We start from the raw sequence: 21172 nt of genomic DNA, 5'->3' as shown, positions 1-21172 counted from the left end.
ACAGAATCAACGGCTTGCCCATGGCTGGGTCCGAGCTCATGCTAGCAATCCTTAGATTACTAGTTGCAATCCTTAATTTTCTAGTCTGACACGTTAACCACTCGGCCACGCCGCCGCCTCAGCGAATGAACACTTTACTTACTTACTACCAATATCTGTTCATTTTTTTATTTCATTTGGATAAAGAGAAATTAGCTCAGCTGACAACATGCCAATTTTCTTAAAAACTTTTTCGATACTTTATTGATAAATCTATTCATCAATGATCATAGATATCTTATTCTTGTTTAAGAAATATTGAAAAAGAGCATTTGAAAGTGGAATGATCTACAATGGGCACATTTTCCATAAATATTTCATATCCTAGTGGCTGCCCTTTTGTTATCCCATTTTTAGCTTGTCTGTTTCAAAGTTAAGTAGAGCTATTATAATTGCTGTCATAGTGTCAGCAAAGTTGTCCCTAAATATGATGAATGGTTTTATCCACACTGAACGACGGACAAGTCTAATTAAGATATTTAGCATGGTAACAGGTTAAAATAAAGTGAACACTTACTTGCAGTCACTATGACGATGACTGTCACTTTATGTACAATGGAAGCAGTAAACACTAGATAAACCACATAGTAACACAGTGGTATACATGTTAAACATAACCAGAATATATACCAACACAGGTCATAATAACGCTTCGGAACATCTATAACTGGAAGCCCATTAAATTTTTCAGTCTGTTTGTAATATTCTAAATCATCGTCCTGCAAAATAAGATTTCAATCGGTAATTTGTCAAATCTTGAGGGTATATATACCGAATATATAAACATAAGTAAACAAATACTTAACAATATTAAGTTTATGCAGAATTTATTTAAGTGCAATTGTGTAGAAAGTTGATAGCTTTTAGACATACTTTCGAATCTGTTCCTGGAACCAACCAGTACTGAGCGATAAGTGTAAAGTTTCTTGCTCAAGGGAACAACAGCTTGCCTCAGACAGGGTTTAAATCCATGCGGTAAGCAATCCTTAGATTATTTTACTGTTGTTTTAACTGCTTGGCCATGCCACCACATAACAATATTTACAAAACATAGTACAAAGAATTGTACTAAATGTTGGGGACACGCTTCAGAAATGCTATATATACACAATCAGTATATTTTAAATCTTCACTGGGGGTATAGCCTCTTCACCTTCTATTCCTGCATATCAGACTGACATTTCCGTGAGTTTTACCCATGCCAGAAATTTCATCTGGCATGCCAGATGAGTCGCGTGCTGTACAATGGCACGCTTAGAATGACGTCATTTTACCGTTATGAATGAAGTTGTAATTCATACAATGTTGTAAGAAAGTAGTTACGGTTGTAATGATATAAATTTCCATTGAAATTAAAGATAAAGAATTAAAAATTTAATGGAATATGGTAGAATATGCAAGAAAAAATATCTGACATATGTTTGCGGTTCGGATCGGAATATCCATCCCTCGGTCACCCGCCCATTGGCGGTAACTCGGCAAGCCTCGTTACCCCCCAATGGGCGGGTCACCTCAGGACGGATATTCTGATCCTACACGCAAAATATGACAGATATTATTATTCCAGCAGCTGAAGGTCTGTAATTATCTTTAATCTTTATCAATAACTTACTAAAAATCAATTGTATAAAAACAAACTTTTCATACCTTTTGTTTATAAATCTGTCTCAGCCAGTTACCACACTCTTCCTCATTCTCACAAGGTATGTCATCTATTTTGTATGTTCTAAATATAGAAATACAACATGTTATAAATATCGAAACACACCATGTTCAAAATATAGAAATACAACTACTTGAATATTCTTATGACTATGTCACAGACAATCTGTTTAAAATCAGCTCCTAAAATAACGCTATGCATTAGGATCTGACAACCACCAATAGGTTGTTCACCTTCTTGTGACCTTTCCAACAGCCAATCATCAGTGAGCTTTAACAATTTTGAAAGTGATGCGATTTCTAATTTTAAGCGCTTGAAAACCAATACTTAGTAGGGTTTTTATTTTAATTTTGAGAATTAAAAAAGGCCATGTCAATATAGCCAGCTTGTAAACAGGCAAAACATTCTTGCCAATTAAAAATTGGGTCTATTATTTCCAGTTTATTTGTTTCAAATTACTTCATTGTTTTCTAACAAAAATCAACAATTTTGTTTTACTTTCATTGAGAACAATATTGTGATACTTCATTTAATGCCTTTCTGCAAAGGATGGTTTGATAGCATGGCTAAAAATTGCTAAAACTAGTTTTCTTGGGAAATCTGAATTACAATGAAGGCGAAACAAATATGGTGGCAATCAGATCTTCATGCAAGAAAGAGGTAGATCTGAACTTGAGTCAGATTGATGTCACAGAGATTAAGATTGTGAAAAATGTTTGGATACAAAGCACCAGAAATCTACACTCCTTGATTACTAGTCTGTGATATCCAGTTTTATTATCGGTGATATAACTGGTGATATAACTAGCTACATCTTATATGCTACTTCTCAAACATATAGATGCTTAATATCACCATATAAGTTAAGTGGGAGACATTGATACAGTTGATGCCAGGAAAAATATCCAGAATGCTTAGGGGACATAATTAGTTATACTTAAGTGAATGCTACTGCCTGAAATAATGCTCAAAGGAAAATCCCTGAGGTTCTTCTTAACCAGTAAAGCTTGGAAGATTCCAAACCTTATCAACTAAATGCCTTAACAAGAGCTGTCTATAGAACAGTGTTCTAGACTTTTCTCAGTGCTTACTAGTAATACAAGAGTCTTGAAAATGTAGAATTTTCTTATTTTAAAAACGGACCATAATTCTGTCAAAAACTATTTTAGAATTATGGGCCTTTAGTAGTGACCTCCTTTTATGCTATAAAATAAGTGTGTGAAGTTTTAACCCATTCCCTTCATGCGCTTTGAAATTTATTTATTTTAACTTTTCGTCTATCTTAATGTTTTATAAAGATATCATTTAAAGTAAGGGTTTGAAGAAGAAAAACATATTTTTGAACTTCTTGAATATTGTTAAGATAATGTCACAGAGATTGTGATGAAATTGAGAACAATGTTTGGATACATCGCACTAGAAACCTGCGCTCCTCGATAACTAGTCGGGGATACCCTTGTTACTGTAGGTGATATGTATATAAAACTATATGCTACTTCTTAAACATACAATTTCTTAACATCACCATATAAGCTAAGTAGATGTACTAAATATACTGAATAATTATAAGTAATGTTATTTTTCAGTACAAAAAATTTTGTTATTTTTGTAGTATAAGTAATTTTATTCTAGCAACTCTAATTTCAGCAATTTTGTTCTACCTGATTCCTTTTTTCACATTAATTCTTTTTTCCTGCCACATCACTCATTTTGTCTGAGATTGTTTCTCATAGTTTAAATTTTGTTTTCAATTTTGTAAACAGGTTAAGTAGTTGGTATCAAACACTTATCTGACCATATTGTAACCATATTACTGACAAGCTGTTATGATGAAATGGGAGAACAATGTTTGGATACATCGCACTAGAAATCTCAACTCCATGATTTCTAGTCCGAGATACCCTTATTACTGTAGGTGATATGAATATAACTATATGCAACTTCTTAAACATACAGTTTCGTAACATCACCATATATAGCTACGTAAATTTACTAAATATACTAAATAATACTGTATATCAAGTAATACTTCTGTACAGCAATTTTTTCGCATTTTTTTTGTAGTTATCTTATTCTAGCGAATCATCAGTCAACAATACAATAATACATCAATATCATTTTTATTGATAACGGCTCTATGTAAAGGATAAGTTTACCTTGCTATAATGGCACATCTAATCTTTTTCCCAGAGATAGCGTCCCATAGAGTAGGTTCAGGTTCACTGGCAGGAAATCCAACGGTACAGTCTAAAACTGTAGGTACTGTAAATATATTTATATATCACTTATCTAATTATAACTGCTGTAAACCATGAATCACCTTTCAAAGAGAGAAATGAACTTGTTTATTCCAAAACATTCTGGAAAAGGGGAGATAAAAATATTCAAAGTCTATAAAGGGAGAGAACTGAAGACAAATCAATGCCAAAGCAACGTCACTTGACAAGGTCATGGCCTATACTGGTTATTAAGTGTGTATAACATAAAGCTATTGGTAGCTATAAAAGTTAAGATATCCCATAAACCAACTTGCCAGAATAGGTTAACCATACCTATTTTCAAAATGCTAAAAGGGAATCTACTGAAGAAAATGGATGCCACCAGTTATATAAATTTCAAAGAATATGGATGTAGCATTGTTAAGTTAGTGTATTGATACAGATAAAACTTAAGATACATGTATATTCAATTTGCTGGAATAACTTAGCAACACCTATTTTCAAGAGCTAAAAGGGGGAATTACTGGTGCAAATGGATGGCACAGTTATGTAAATTATATAGCCAATGGTACAGGCAGAACTTAAGATAATGTATATCCAACTTGCATGTTGAGGTACACCTTGTAAAGACAGGTAGTTAATTTCTATATGCTTAGTCATAAAGCAATACATTTAGTGTAACTTTTTGTTATCCTTGTAACTAAAAATCTGACCAAATAGAATTTTGTAATCTATTTTAACAGGATGGCCAAGATGGCCCTAGATCGCTTACTTGACCCATCAAACTCATCCAAGCAATTACTTAGACAAGCATCCTGACCAAGTTTGATGACAATTGAGTCAAAAATGTCACCTCTAGAGTGTTAACAAGGTTTATCGGAATTTGGGCTGTGTGACCTAGTTTTTTGATCCCAGGTGACCCATATTCAAACTTGACCTAGAAATCATAAAAACAAACTTTCAGACCAATTTCCAGGATATTTTGATAACAACAGTAGCATTTAGAGTGTTAACAAGATTTTTTTTATTTTTAGCTTCTGTGACCTAGTTTTTCATCTGAGATGACCCATGTTCAAACTCATCCGAGCAGTTACCAAGACAAGCATCCTGACAAAGTTTGATGATGATTGAGGCGAAAATGTGACCACTAAAGTGTTAACGAACAAATGTGGACAGATGACGGACAATAGACGACGGACATTCAATGATCCTAAAAGGTCACCATGAGCTAGCTCAGTGAGCTAAAATGAATCATTCCTGCAAAGTTTGCTTGGCATTAACCAATAGCTAAATTACATCATGCTTTGTGAGACACACAGACAGACAGACAGACAGACAGACAGACAGACAGACAGACAGACAGACAGACAGACAGACAGACAGACACACAGACAGACAGACAGACAGAAAGCTGGGCAGACAGATATCATTATGTACCCTATCAACCTAAAACAATTAACATTATCATCTTTTTTCACATCTGTTATAAAGACATATATGTATTTATGAAAACTTTAAAGTTTTACTTTTTCCTTTCATCAGCTGCATGGACAAAGTGAATCCTTTTGTCCTAGGCAAGAGCATGTGTTTGTACTCCGGATATCCTTTCTCTTTAGCGATCTTTTGACAAATGGCATGTTTTTTTGGCGTCCATCTTGTTCCCTCAGGAAACAACAGGAGCTATATATAGTAAATAAACAAATGAAATTCATTATTACGATAAACGGTATTAAGCTATATATGTGTAGAGAATAAAATGAAAATATCTAATACAAGAATAGAAAACTGATGATGATAAGAAACCATTATATAAGCAAGGCTTTAGTTAGAAATTTTGAGACTCGGGTCATTGCCAATGCAAGGGGGGAAATTTTGTATAATCTTTAAATGTTTTTCCTTGGAGGGGAATTACAAGGTCTTGCATTAAAACATCAAAAAAAGTGTCATTTATCAAATTCATTGTTTATAATTATATTTATAAATCTGCAGGAAACAGATAGCTGCTTCATCAAAGATAATCAATTTATGTCTAAAATTAATATGTTATGTTTCCTCAATTTCAATATTACCCTGAACATTTTCATCAATGCAACTTACATCTGCTCATTATAATTTTTGAGGGGGATTTTATTTTATGCTGGGTATAGGGGAAAAACAGAGGTAATGGGGCTTTATATAATAATTGACACCAAATTTTGCTAAACAAGAGCCCTGATAAGTCTCAATGGTGCTAAACAAGATTTTAACCCTGAAAAATAGTCAATATGAGTAACAAATAAGCCTGTGAATAAAGGTGAAACTTAATTCAAGCTAAATTCAGTCTACATTCTCAACAACTTGATTTTGTTTTATGATTTTTTAAACATTTTTTCTTCTTTATTTTGTAACAATAAATTCTTTAGAAATTTGAAATAGGGATTATTTCTGCTATATATAAAATAGAAAATCATATTTTTCAACTTTCAAATAAAATGCATTGATAATATATAAACCACAACCAGGGACAAACAATTCATGGTTATTAAAGTCTGATTATCTGTTGAGCTATGGGAAAGTTTGACAATAAATATATTGTATCAAGAATAAACAAACAATACATCAGAATAAACAAAACATGCTGCTATACATACTATATTATACATACTATATAGAATTTTACTTAAAAAAAAAATTTCCCCGCTGATTTCTTGATGCGTAAATTTATATATAAAACACCAAAGTGCACACACAGAATTAAAAGCATGAAGAAACATGAGCTGTCAGATGGACAGCATACTGGACTTTTTCAAGCATTGATTGTAAAACAGCACCCCATATAATGTTAGAATTAACAAAGACCTTTAATTGTAATTCTGAAAACATAAATTAAATTTCATGTTAGTACCATCTGACAGTAGTTTTCTTAAATTCAAAACTTCAAGCAAACATTTTCTATATCTTAACAAAGGTCTAGTCCCACCATTAAAAAAGGTCAAGTCCTCCATATTAACAAAAGGCAAGTCTCCTACATTAACAAAGTTTAAGACATGTCTAAAGCATTAACAAAGGACCATTCCCCTGCAATAATAAAGGACAAGTTCCATATATTAACAAAGGATAACTCCCCTTTTTGAACAAAAAAAAAGTCCCATACATAAACAAAGTGAAGTCCCAAGTTTAAACAAAAGACAAGTCCCCAACATTAACAAAGGACAAGTCCCAATATTTGTTTATTTTCAATGTAAAATTTATTGAACTTGTTGAATAAAACCATATTTTGCTCATCAGAGGCTTGCATAATATGGTTTTATTCAACTCATTCAATAAATTTAATATTGAACCCACACTTATTCAATATCCACTTTATTACGGTGCCACAATATACTGCATACATAAGACATGAATGGATAAATATGAATAAATATAACCCAAAACAACCAAAAATCCATAAAATTTATATTTATAATTCTTTACTGTAATGATGTTGCTGAAACTAATACTACTGACTTAAATAGACTTTACAAGGCCTGTTAACACTCTGCTCATCCGTGGTTTGTGCAATCCTGCCTTGAGTCAAACACATATACAAGTTTTCACAATATACCATATTTTCTGCAGTGACTTTATTTCTGCTTGATAAGATCAGCCGCAGAATTTAAATCACATTTCAGTGTTGCATTTAGGCCGCGCGATTGCGCGATTTGCGCATTTTTTATGCAGATCGCACATTTTAATGAAGTCAATGCGCGCCAAGTCGCGCATCTGACTATCTTTTCAACTTAATTCAGTTTATTTTCATCGTATCTTAAACGCTTCAGCCGTGTTTGTTTTCACTCGTGGTAATGACTAAAATACGTACTAAATCGCGTGTAGCAGCCGACAATGTCATATCGCGTGTGTTTTGTAGTATTCGTCAATATTTTATTTTTTCTACTTCCGTTTTTTAGCGGACGATAGCTGTCAAAAATGCCTGAATGTAAAATAAATGAATTCTATTCGGTATGTCATATTGTAAGGTAAATGTATGTCCCCCAAATTTTTTTCAAATCCCCCACATTTTTCAATTGAGTGGGGGACAATCCCCCATAATTTTGAAATTCTAGATGCAACACTGACGTTTTGTCCAAAGAATGTGCCGCAGAAATATAGACTGCAGAAATAAAAACATACCAAAATTTGGACAAACCGCAGAATTTCGAGCCCGCAGAAAAAACACTTATAAGTATATACCAACAAATGTACAATTATAATAAACCCATCAAATAATACAACTATAAGGTATGTTCATAGAGTTTCTGGCTAACATTATGTAAATATTTTGTATCTTAAACAATATTTTTGTCCTGACAGATACAGAGTTCTGCTGATCAAATTGCACAAGACCTAAACCACCATTTCACCATTTTTTATCAGTTTACAAAAAGTCTTTTTATAGACCCTTTGAATATTGATAATGTTTTATTTATGCCACCTGTATAAAGCCAGGGCCAATATGCTGACAAGGCTTATTTTATTGAACTGATTTCACTTCAATTATGTACAGTTTCAATTTCAAAGTACTGTACTCACTTAAACATTCTGCACATTATATCACATAAAGTAAAAGGTAATCAATTGAAATTTCGAAGCAAAGTAAATGAATATATGACATAGTTTTGACATTACTGTTTGAAGCAACCACTTTGCCCAACACACTAGCTTAGAAGGCATCTATCCTACAACTCCTGTCTGTTTTTGTTCTTGTGAATATTTTACTGTTTACAAATACAAATCACTACTGCACCAGAAACTGTATAAACACACAATGTACATCTTTTTAAAGTCTGATTAAAGAAGCATGCATAAAACATAAAATTATGTAAATATAATTATCATTAACCCTTAACCTGCTGAATTTCTTAATTGGACTTGTCCAGCTTTCATTTTTGGAACAGTCCATTATCAAGTTAAGGGATATCAAGATGAAAATTTAATGTTAGTCAGTAAACAGTTTAAAGCCTAATCAGATTGCACAGAATTTGTCACCTTAAAGCAGTAACAGGTTAACTCCTAGTAAAAATTAAATAGGGAATTAACCTGTTACTACACTAAGATGTCAAACTTAGCGCAGTAACAGGTTAACTCCTATTTAATCATGTAACAAGTTAATCTGTTACTACACTAAGGTGACAAGATGTACAGACTCGTCTGTGGTCTATGGTCTATACTGGCGGCAAGAGCTAGGCACTTTGTGTTTTTTCAGCAGGGTAAGGGTTAAAGGCACATTATGCCTCCGAAATTAATAAATTTTTACTTTTTGAGAAAGGGCAAACACGAATTTTATAATGTTTAAATAATGGTTTAAGAGAATGTTAGATGATTGTTACCTGAAAAAATAGAGGTCTATATAAAATATTTGTTATCAAAGTAGCAAAATGTAAACAAAGTAGTATTTTGACTTCCATACAAAATACTTATTCACTATGATTGTACTTATTGCCAAAACAACAGATGAAAAAGATGATTAAGCTAATTGGCCAATGAATAACACTTTAGATACTACAAAAGAACACCAAAATTAAAAAGCTTTTGAGAAATAAAGACAGAAGCATTTCTGAGGCATAATGGGCCTAAATTTCCCTTACTTATATTCAAATAACATAAATCCTTTACCAAGTAAATGCATATTATGTATATCATTATTTGAAAATATGGCCATGCCATTACAACTCTTTATCAATGATTTCCTTCGTTTTACACACAGATAAAAAGATAACCCTTATATTGCAAGCAGTGTTAATTACTTTGTCACCTGTAGTGAGCCCTGTTCAGCCTGTACATCTATGCTGTCTCATTAGGCTCTGTACCATATGTGTAGAGTAAATCCAGGTAAATATGGGAAAGTTTTACAGGTTTACCAATGTGAAGGACATAAAAGCACGTCACAGACAGAAGTTTTGAAACATGGTACTTTTTGAAAGCTTGATACTCTAGTGTCTGTAATATCCGTTCTGTCCATATTTACCCAGATTGACCCTACTAAATGTAACTCCGTAATTTTATCATTTTCATACTGAAATTTCATATTCACAATTTGGACATGCTAAATACATGAAGTCTGCAATTTAAGGGTTTTCCGTATTTACCTGTATTGAAGTTATAATTGTAGAAACTGACGGACATTTTTTAGCTGTGCAAATCAAACAATCAAATTATTTAAACTGAGAATATAATTATATTGGAAGCTATAAAATTGGGTCAAGGCATAAAAAAGGGTAAATAAAGTAAATAAACTTGGCATAAAAAGAGAAAAGGGAGAAACTTCTTATGTTAACATTTTTTAAAATCCTAATACATACAGACTATTCTTATTTTTATTTATATTCCACCTTTAAAGTGCTACTGTTGATCATGCCTTGCCCTATAAAATCAGCTAATTCTATACTGCTGGCAGATCACTGAGGTACAGTGATATTGAAAAAAGGAGCTATCAGAGACGACATCACATCTAGTTTAACGCTATACCTTTATCAAAGAGCCTTTGCAATCAGTAATGAGTACCGATCCAGGCCAGCCTGTGCATCCATGAGGTCTGGCCTAACTTTTACCGTTTGTAGCTCAATTTTTGTCCTTTGATATTGAAATCCCTTAGTATTTGAATGGACTGTTCCAAATTCCAATTACGTAAATCAATTTAAAAAGTTCAGGAGGTTAAGGGTTAAATCTGGTTAGCAAAGAAAAGTAGTGTTTAATAAACAAGAATAAAAGAAACTTCCATTGTTACAAATATACTGTTGTAATAAATCATAAAAAATAAAATTTCTATGTCCAAACATTAAACATGCATGCATATTAAAAATAATAACAATGAAAAATGAAATATCAATAGAAATACGATTTTGAAATATTAATACCAGACTTACACAGCTTGTCATATGTTATGTAAGAGAAGATAAGAATGACAAGCTTGGATTGGACAAAACTAAATTCTACGCAGGACAAGTCCTTTATACAAATGCAGCTGGGGTACGGAACATTTAAAGAGTTGATAGAATGGCCTATATTTTAAGCATGCAGTGCATTCATCATACAAACTTAGTGATAGCGAAACTCATGCAACACTCATATCTGAAATAAAATCACAAAAATGATCAATCAAAACTGATCCTTTTAATACAACGAAACAAAAGGGTGAATTTCAGCACCTGAAATTAACATTATACTATCTAGTTTTACATTATTACATAAGCTGTGAAACTGGGTTTAATAAACACGGATGCAAACTGAAGCCTTTGGAACTGAATTTAGGATCATGGCAATCAAGAAACTGAAAATTATAAAAGCCAATCATGAATGCAAGCTTTTCCAAAAGTTATGTGACCCCAAAATATTCAAAATCCTTCTGATTCTAGATACAAATTATAAAGAAAATACACAAAAAGACAGTTTTCACAAGACTTTCAATGTTATATCAAAATACTAGTTGAAAGATTTTTATCATCATTGGCTTTTATTCTAGACAGTACATAGCAAAGGTCATTTACACTAAAATAATGAATACAGATTATATTGGATTTTGCAGCATCCATTACAGAAAATATATTGGAAGGTCAACCCTGATGCAAATAAAAAAGCAATACAATGAATATGGATGAACATAACAGAACAATGATGTGTTATAACTCATTAAGCGGTTCATAATACTTCCTTTTATTAAGTATTAATCAGATTGCAGAGTGTTTTGATGTTCTTTCTCTTTTGTATCATAGTCAAACACAAAAACACGTTCCCTGTTGACACAATATGAAACCCCGGGAAAAAGTAACCAATGAACGAGCATCTGAATATGATATTTCTGTCGCTTTCTCTTCTGTCACAATAAGTAAACCCCAGCAAAAATGAGCCAATCAATGGGCATACTCTGGAGTGCGGGTAACTATTACCTGCACTCCAGTTAACGCAATGTGCATGTATATGTATACGATTTAACTCTGACACATTTTCAACAGAAAGGTCCCCAAACTATGATACAATAACATTTAATTGCTATCAATAAATTTGGCAGGTCACTAATTTCCTATATTTCTCAAACATGAAAGCTCACAATATTTCATACATCTCTTATATTATAAAGTTCCCTGGGCGTCAATTTCATACACCTCTTAAAACTAGGATGTTATGTGGCCATCTTTATAACTGAGATGTCAACTGGTTGCAAATTTCATATCTCTTAAACTAGGATATTTCCAGGTAACCTATTTCATACATCTCTTACACTAGGATATTTCCAGGTAACCTATTTCATACATCTCTAATACTAGGATATTTCCAGGTTAACTATTTCATACATCTCTAACACTAGGATATTTCCAGGTTACCAATTTCATACATCTCTTACACTAGGATATTTCCAGGTTACCAATTTCATACATCTCTAACACTAGGATATTTCCAGGTTACCTATTTCATACATCTCTAACACTAGGATATTTTCAGGCTAACAATTTCATATATCTCTTACACTAGGATATTTCCAGGTTACCAATTTCATACATCTCTAACACTAGGATATTTCCAGGTTACCTATTTCATACATCTCTAACACTAGGATGTTTCCAGGTTATTAATTTCATACATCTCTTCACTAAGAAGTTTCCAGGTTATTTCATATATCTCTTACATCAGGATTTAAACTAGGAATAAGGATGTTTCCTTGTCTCCTTTTCTAAACATCTCTTACACTAGGATGTTTACTGGTTTCCTAGGCTACTTAAAACATCTCTTAAACTAGAATATTTTGTGTTCATTAATTTCATAAAGCACATTCAGCCTCAGAAATTACTTTTTTTCTTCTTTCTGTTGGAAGGGAAGATATGCGTTTTTTATATTGTAATAATGGATTTAAAACATGTTGAATGTTTCTCTGGCACTTGAAGAAAAAAAAAGCACTGAATGTTCAACAATTTGTGATAAAGGTGAAAATGGTATTTTGACTTCCACACAAAAAACTAAATCAGGGTAACTGTACTTATTACAATAATGCAAAAGATGCAATCGATGACTCTGCTACATGGCTAATCTTGAACACTTTGGAAACTAAATCAGGACACAAGTAAAACAAGAGCTGTCTGTAGGACAGTACGCTCGACTATTCTAAGTGCTTGATAGTAAAAGAGCCTTGATAATGTTAAATTTTTTAAGTTCACAAAAGGGCTAATTTTTTTTTATAAATTCATGTTATAGGTCTTAGAGAGAGTCTAATTATACAGAATTGGCTTGACTATTTGGAAGGTAATGTCACGAGGGTTTTTTATTGAGTATAATAATACTAATTACCTATGAATACATAAATTTGACAGAAAAGGTACAAAAGCTTGTTATTAAGATGTTTTATCAAGTAAATCACTGCTTTATTATTATGAATGCATAAAATTGCCCCAAAAAAGGCACCAACCCTTCAGTACTTATTGAGATAACAGCTTACAAGCAAAACTTTACCATGAATTTCTAAGTTGAAAAAGGGGAGAAAAATCAGCATAAATGCAAGATAGAATTATGGATCTTTGTCAGTGACCTACAATTATGACCCTAAATGCATATGTGAAGTTTTAAATAAATATCTTTAATAGTTATTGAGATATCATATGTAAAACTTGCATGTAAACATTAACCAAGAGACTAAGTAGAAAAGGGGATATGAATCAGCCTTAATGCAAGATAGAGTTATGGAACTTGGTCAGTGACATACAATTATGCCCCTCCAATTATGACCCTAAGTGCATGTGTAAAATTTCAAGTAAATATCTTTGAAGATTTTTAACCTTTAACCAAAATTTCTAAGTTTCAAAGGGGCAAATAATTCTGCAAATATTGCAGACAGAGTTATGCAATTTTGCAAACTGATGTACATTGTTATTATAAATAAGAATTTTAAATTTCAATTGAATATCTCGAGCAATAATTGAGATATTTGACTTTACAAAAAAACTTTAACCAAAATTTCGAAGTTCCAAAGGGGCATAATTCTGTCAATATGGTAGGCAGAGTTATCCAACTTGTCAATCTGATGTACATTGTTACTATAAATAAGTATTGTTAGTTTCATTTGAATATCTCAAGCAATTATTGAGATATTTGACTTTACAAAAAAAAACTAACCAAAATTTCTAAGTTAAAAAGGGGCATAATTCTGTCAATATTGTAGGCAGAGTTATCCAACTTGTCAATCTGATGTACCTTGTTACTATAAATAACTATTGTAAGTTTCAATTGAATATCTCAAGCAATAATTGAGATATTTGACTTTACAAAAAACTTTAACCAAAATTTCTAAGTTAAAAAGGGGCATAATTCTGTTAAAATTGTAGGCAGAGTTATCCAACTTGTCAATCTGATGTACCTTGTTACTATAAATAAATATTGTAAGTTTAAATTGAATATCTCAAGCAATAATTGAGATATTTGACTTTACAAAAAACTTTAACCAAAATTTCTAAGTTAAAAAGGGGCATAATTCTGTCAATATTGTAGGCAGAGTTATCCAACTTGTCAAGCTGATGTACCTTGTTACTATAAATAACTATTGTAAGTTTCAATTGAATATCTCAAGTAATAATTGAGATATTTGACTTTACAAAAAACTTTAACCAACGCAGACGCCGACGCGGACGCTGACGCCAACGCCGACGCCGGGGCGACTACAATAGCTCTCATATTCTTCGAATAGTCGAGCTAAAAAGAGAGCATTTAGACAATAAAAAGGGGCATTGTCAGGCTTAACGGGCCTTTAAGATCTACTACCATTTAAAAGCAACAACAACAATTTGCAATGAACATAATATAATGTATACTTACAGTTACCCAAAAAGGATCTGGGTAGGTAATAAGTTCTGTGATTGATTTTTCCAGAATTTTCTTATCTTCGTCCCAGCTTCTCTTAAGAAATATACTTTCTGTGAAATACCAGGTCCATCCAAGCACTGGTACATACTTCAATATATCTTTTCCGTAGATTTTTGTATTCTGTCAAAGCAAAAAGAAGTTATTTTAATGATAACAAAGAAATATGTTCAAAATTTACATTTCTATAAATGGTTATTAAGTTTGCATAATTGTTTATTGTTTAATTAACATGGGTGAAGTAAGAGATCAAAAATTTGACATAGTTATTGTGAAGTACTGATATTTTTCCATCACAATGAAATACTTTTATTATTTATTTATCTTTATAATGCAAAAAAGTATGACCACATAAACTTCTTATTTTGCTGTTAGCTAATTTGTCACTTGAAGCAAAATTCATAAATACCAAAAATCAGTTTAATAGGCTTAGAACAGTTCATTAACATATGCTTTGAAGATGGTCAAATGTATCTATGTATTACATAATGTATGCACTAAAATTTATTTTAAAAGATTAATATTATTCACATAACTGAACTTAAAATGTAGAAACTAATTAACAATAATAAACTTATCAATACAAAATTGAACAAAAATGAAAAAAATTTGATGGTCACAAATTTACCTAAGTCTGTATAACAGTACTTTTAACTCTGGAAACAAATAATACAATTGTCTATTGTACACAGCTTGTCAGTCTCAAGTTATGTCAACCTTTTTTATATTTTTTGGGGGGTCTTAATCTTTTACCTCATAAAGCCCCTTCCAATATACTGCATTATAACCCATATCACAGTAGCCAGATAGATAATCAATAATCAATATCCTACTGATAAGGAGTCACACATTCTCTCCATATAGGGTATGATAAAATATAGGTAAACAAGACAAGTGTGGGTAAATTATTTAACAAAAACTGTGCAGTATAAATATTAATATTCAACTAACAAGTTGATCAATGGAACAAAATAGTATGGAAGATGCCTGGAATAGCTTTCCAGATGACATTTTTACCTCAGCAGATCAAAACTAAATGATATCATATTACAATAGGATATGTTGTGACAGATCAGTATTACATTTATAAAGGATTAACTTTGTTTGTTTGTTTGTTTGTTTGTTTGAGTGTAAGATACAGACATACATATTTCACTGTAAGAGTGTACACCAGATGTAACATTTTCCCCAAGCTGTGTACAAGTGAAAACATCCTTGTCTTAACAAGTGAAAAAAAAATTGATTTTAAATGTAAATTTGAACAAATATTCTATTTATTTCAACTTTTTCAAGTTTTATTTTAATGACTCAGTGATTTTTTTACAAATTCATCAGTGTGAGTCCTAGGACTCGCTGGACTATAAATCTATGAGTCCCAAATTTAACTGCCAAGTCCCAGTAATTTTGCTTTAGTGATATGAAAGGTATATTAAAGGCACATTATACCTCAGACATGAATTTTTTTAATTCTTTAGAAAATTTAATGTCAAATATGTGTTTAGAAATAGATTAAGTGCATGTTAGATGTTTTACAACTAAAAAAAGTGGCGCTCATAACATTCAGTTATGTGTCGTAAATGTAGCAAAATGTCAACAAAGTAGTATTTTGACTTCCATACAAAATACTAATTCACTATAATTATACCAACTCCCAACAGAACTAAAGATGTGAAAGATAATTCATGTATATTTGCTATGAGAATGCTTTTGTAACTGAAATATGAACAGTTTTTGAGATATAAGATTTGAAAGCATTTCTGAGGCATAATGGGCCTTTAACAATGGAATGGAAAAAAAATGAATTTGACTTATAAATTTATAACAATGCTTCATCAGATACTGAAATAATCCAAAATTGTCATAAGGTTATTTCCATTATTTTAGTTTGATATTAATCAAAACTTCACTCTCCTTAATAGTTTTATGCTTATCTATATTAGTTTTATTACAGCACTTTTTTCTTTCTTACCTGTAGTAAATTGGAAGACCTAGAATATCAAATGAACAAATAAGTGATGTTTTTTTTCTTATTTTAACTGTACTGAATATTAGATGGTCGTATGGGTTCACATTTCTAGTATAAAATTCACATTCCTTACCAATTAAGCAGGTAATTATGTTTGTTGTCCTTATTTTTTTTCGTATAATTTTCAGAACTATCAATTTGTTGTTGCATTGTTTTAATTTGTTTATATAAATGATACACTTGCCAGTGATACATTCAAACCAAATGTAAAACTTCTAAAAAAATCTTGTTGATTCGCAGTTTTTTTTTAATGTGCAGTTTAATCGAGTTAATGCTCTCAATGTCAACAATATGCCCTCCCCCCCTGCCCCAGATACCAGGGACTCACAGTTATAAATAACCTCTGAAAAGGCTGAGCTATTATCGTATAGGTATTATTGATAGTTAAATTAAAAGTAAATTTACAAAAAAAAACCTGAATCAGAATGTATTTAAATGATTAAAAAAAATCAGAATGATACTGGAAAGTTGTCATCGAGCGGGTCAAATTACTAGAATATATTCCGTTAAAGTTGACATTCCAAATAAGCGCTACACAAATAAAATGTTTACAAGCATACAGTGAGCCTTTAATGGTAAAAACAATGTTCTTTAATGGTAAAAACAATGTTAATTATTAGCAAAAACATTTACTGTCATCAGATTGACATAATTTGAACACAATTTGGTATTTATTACCAGATTCCTGTCAGACAGGACTCCCTACTCAGAAAATGCATGTGTCCAAAAGATGCACATTATTTGAAACTTTGCGTCCACAAATTCATTGGGTTCTAACGCAGGACTCAGAGGTAAAAAAATCACTGTGACTCTTACATATCATTACTGTTTTAAACTACTTAAGGTTTTAGTATCAAATACTAATAATGACATCATCAAATCATGATGTCGAAATCATGTTAAAGTTGAAAAAATATAAATCAATTCAATAAAGATTCTTGATTTTTGTTACAATTCAACATGTAAGTGTAATGTATGTTTACTTGCAATTATCATGTACATTTTTACTTATAATATATGTTTCTGCTAAAACCTATAATCATTAATGATATATGCTACTTTACCACATTCAAATATATTTAAGCTACAGTGAAATGATATAAGATATTTCACTGTGAAATTATTATAATCTACCAAAAATGCATATAAAAATATACAAGAGCTGTCCGTAAGACAGCGCGCTCGACTTTTTTATTGCTTGCCAATAAAAAAAGTTTTTGCAGTAAAAGGCAATACAAGAACCAAGATTCTAAGTCGATAAAAGGCCTTAATTTTTAAAACAAATCCTTGACAGAGTTACCTTCTCTTGCGTACAGATGGGGGTAATGATGTGAAATAGCATTAAAAGTTTCAAAGCAATATCTCAAAGGGTTAAGGCAATAAGTGGATTTTACCCATATTCAATGTATTTTCTAAGTCAAAAAGGGGCATAATTCTGTCAAAAACCTTGACAGAGTTATGTCCTCTTGTCTGTTGATGAAGGTCGTGATGGTAAACAAGTATGGTCAGTTTCAAAGCAATACCTCAAATGGTTTTGAAATAAAGTGAGGTGGTACAAAAAACTTAACCAAGCTCAATACACTTTCTAAGTCAAAAAAGGGCCATAATTCTGTCAAAAACCTTGACAGAGTTATGTACTCTTGTCTGTAGATGGAGGTTATGATGGTGAACAAGTATGGTAAGTTTCAAAGCCATACTTGTAATACTTCTGAAATAAAGTGGGGTGGTACGAAAAACTTAACCAAGGTGTGACGCCGACGCCGACGACGACGCCGACGCCGGGGCGAGTAGGATAGCTCCCCTTTTCATAGAAAAGTCGAGCTAAAAATGCATGTTGCCAATTTATAAATCTGAAAATTTACTGACAATTTGTGTATTAGCAGTATTTCCTTACCCCCAGCATACCATGTCTCTCGGCCATCATCCATGCCATAAGCCAGTCTATCTCATATGTGTGGTTTACCATACAAACAGAATGAGACTTGCCGAGTCGTTTCTGATCTTCAGGTGATATATATAACTTACAATCTGCTCTAACCCACCAATGAGCTAGGAAGGAAAACTCTACAAAAAGAAGAAAAACAACTTTTTCACCACATAAAAAACATTGGATTTAATTCCTTGTGTGGTTGTTACTGTCAGCACTTTACAAAATGCAAAATCAGTAATATTTCAATGTGGGGAACTAATTTTCATGGTTTTCGTGGGATTGGTCATTCTGTGAATCTAAGATCCAATGAAATTTCATTTGGTCTGCCCTAAGATTAATTTGCATCACATAATTTACATTTTACGTTAAGGAAAAATAAACAGTCCATTACCTTTTGGAAAAATAAACAGTCCACAAATTTAAGAACCCACAAAAATGTTCTTTGTGATCAATCCACAAAATTTCATGCCCACAAAATTAATATGTGAATTCACAATAAGAAAGGAAAAATTTCACTATTTCACTAATCAGATACCAGTTTTAAATGTATTTTTAATCAAAATAAAGATACTATAGGAAACTGTCGCTCCACTACCCTTTGTAGCAAAAAGTAACGGAGCAAAAATGATAATCAATCTGTTTTTTATGAGACTAATAAGAAAGCAAACTTACGACTCCATAATGCATACGATAGGAAGTAGGCATATTTTCTGTACAGTGTTTTGTTGAATGGTCTTATCACAACACCAACCAGCATAAGAAAACTGACCAGGAAACCACTTGCCATGAAAATGTATCCCATCAACAGATGAACTATCGTCAAACTTTTAAACCATGACCACAAACCCATTGTGTAACCTGCAAATAATTATCACAAAAAATTAAAGAAGACTTATAGAAATAAGATGGTACATCAGTCTGAACCTTAAATGAGAACAAGTAGATCTTATATCATAAATTTATCAGGTAAGACAATATTTTTTTAAAGAATTATCTTTTAGTTGCAATATAGAAAAATAAAATAATAAAGTAAGTACATCGTGCCACTAAAAATGAATTATTTAATCTGATATTGATCATAAATGAGCCATAAGAAGGTTATTTTTAAAATAAAAAAAAATAGCACTTTCAAATTTTTCAATAAACAAACACCATTCTTTGCATATCAATTGATCTTACTTTAGTTTTATTGCAAATCATGTAGAAAATTCCATATTGATATTTCTTGCCATTTTTTGAAAGTACAAGCTATAATGTTTAGCAAGTACAGCCCCTTAACATACAATTTTAAATTCCCAGACACTTAAGACAAGCAATGAACACTGTGCAGTCTTAATAAAAATGTAAACTGTAGTCATTTTAGTGTTTGAAAAAAAATTGTCTTCATGTTCAAATAAATTTCTTTCTTTTTTTAAAGAAAAGGTAATTTTTACAATTACGTACATGACATGATTATTACCACCCAAGCAGCATGTCTTGTTATCTATCTATCTCTGAGTACTGCCAACCCCTCTCGCGAGTGTTAAAGGCGAGTGTTTATTATGTTTATAAATTAATTAATTGTCGCTAGATTTTCATCATTATATACCCTGATCCTAAGGTCTCATTTCCCAGAGCTAAATCAGTAATATACTGGAAAATGATGTTTAAAGCAGACTAGCAGATATAACCTCTGGCAAATTATCACAAATATGAAAGAAACATTTGTTCAGGCAAGAACCATTTATTTATATTGAAAGAATTTTTGTTTCAATCCTTTTGCTAATCGTGTATTATATTCATGATAAACTGTTATACATGTCTACAAAAAGAGCACTAAAATATATTTAAATCAAATCTAGTGGCGAAACATGTGATAGGCGAATGGTAGTCGGGGCGAATCTATATTATAATCTGTTTTGACATGTTCGGTCCAATGCAATCACTTATTTTGTAATCGCAAGATAAAATAAACTCTAACTTGTATTAAAAAACTTCCATTAATATCATTGCTTTGGATAACTTACGAGTTATACCGTGGCGTATTATGTTTCAAAGGTTGAACTAAAATATAAACTTAGTTGTTGTTGTTGCTGTGCTAGATAAATGACGAAAAATATTGTTTTGCGAAAATTCGTAAAAAACGGAAAGGTCAGAAAAATGTACAGGTAATGGCTTTAAAGGAGCTCTACTAAGGCCAAAAATCCTTTAAATATGAATTTGAAATTACAACATAGATTAAGCCAGAGTCTTTTAATTATTCAAAAGACCCTGATCAAGTGAAGCACATAAAATAAAAAAGTATGGAACGGATGATAAAAACATAGATCTACTTAGAATTGAATTGAATATCGATTTTTAAGCAATTCTCACAGGCACGAGTATCGGACCTGGGAAGAAAATATGACCACATTGTTAAAAAAAAAAACCTCTGTGTTCGTCTTAAATGTGTCAAAACC

General features: G+C 31.7%; 1 protein-coding gene across 2 annotated transcripts in view; it reads right to left on the bottom strand.

Moving 5' to 3' along the window:
• Nucleotides 1-20813, bottom strand: part of LOC132734592 (1-acyl-sn-glycerol-3-phosphate acyltransferase delta-like) — a 31226-nt gene extending 10413 nt beyond the window's left edge. The window contains exons 1-8 of one of the 2 annotated variants that reach the window (XM_060721368.1): nt 20741-20813; nt 19407-19592; nt 18699-18868; nt 14734-14901; nt 5448-5601; nt 3859-3964; nt 1687-1765; nt 557-758 (exon numbers count right to left, since the gene is read on the bottom strand). In XM_060721368.1, coding sequence (XP_060577351.1) covers nt 557-758; nt 1687-1765; nt 3859-3964; nt 5448-5601; nt 14734-14901; nt 18699-18868; nt 19407-19584 — 1057 coding nt within the window. In that variant the 5' untranslated portion in view covers nt 19585-19592; nt 20741-20813. The remainder of the gene's footprint in view (nt 1-556; nt 759-1686; nt 1766-3858; nt 3965-5447; nt 5602-14733; nt 14902-18698; nt 18869-19406; nt 19593-20740) is intronic. The other variant, XM_060721369.1, reaches the window with a different exon arrangement.
• Between the last annotated feature and the right edge of the window lie 359 nt (nt 20814-21172).

This window comes from Ruditapes philippinarum, unplaced genomic scaffold (assembly GCF_026571515.1).
Source record: "Ruditapes philippinarum isolate M1 unplaced genomic scaffold, ASM2657151v2 ctg675_1_1_1_1, whole genome shotgun sequence".
In the NCBI taxonomy this organism is placed as follows: domain Eukaryota; kingdom Metazoa; phylum Mollusca; class Bivalvia; order Venerida; family Veneridae; genus Ruditapes; species Ruditapes philippinarum.
Note: the sequence above shows the minus strand (reverse complement) of the source record. Positions and strands in the feature narration are given on the sequence as shown.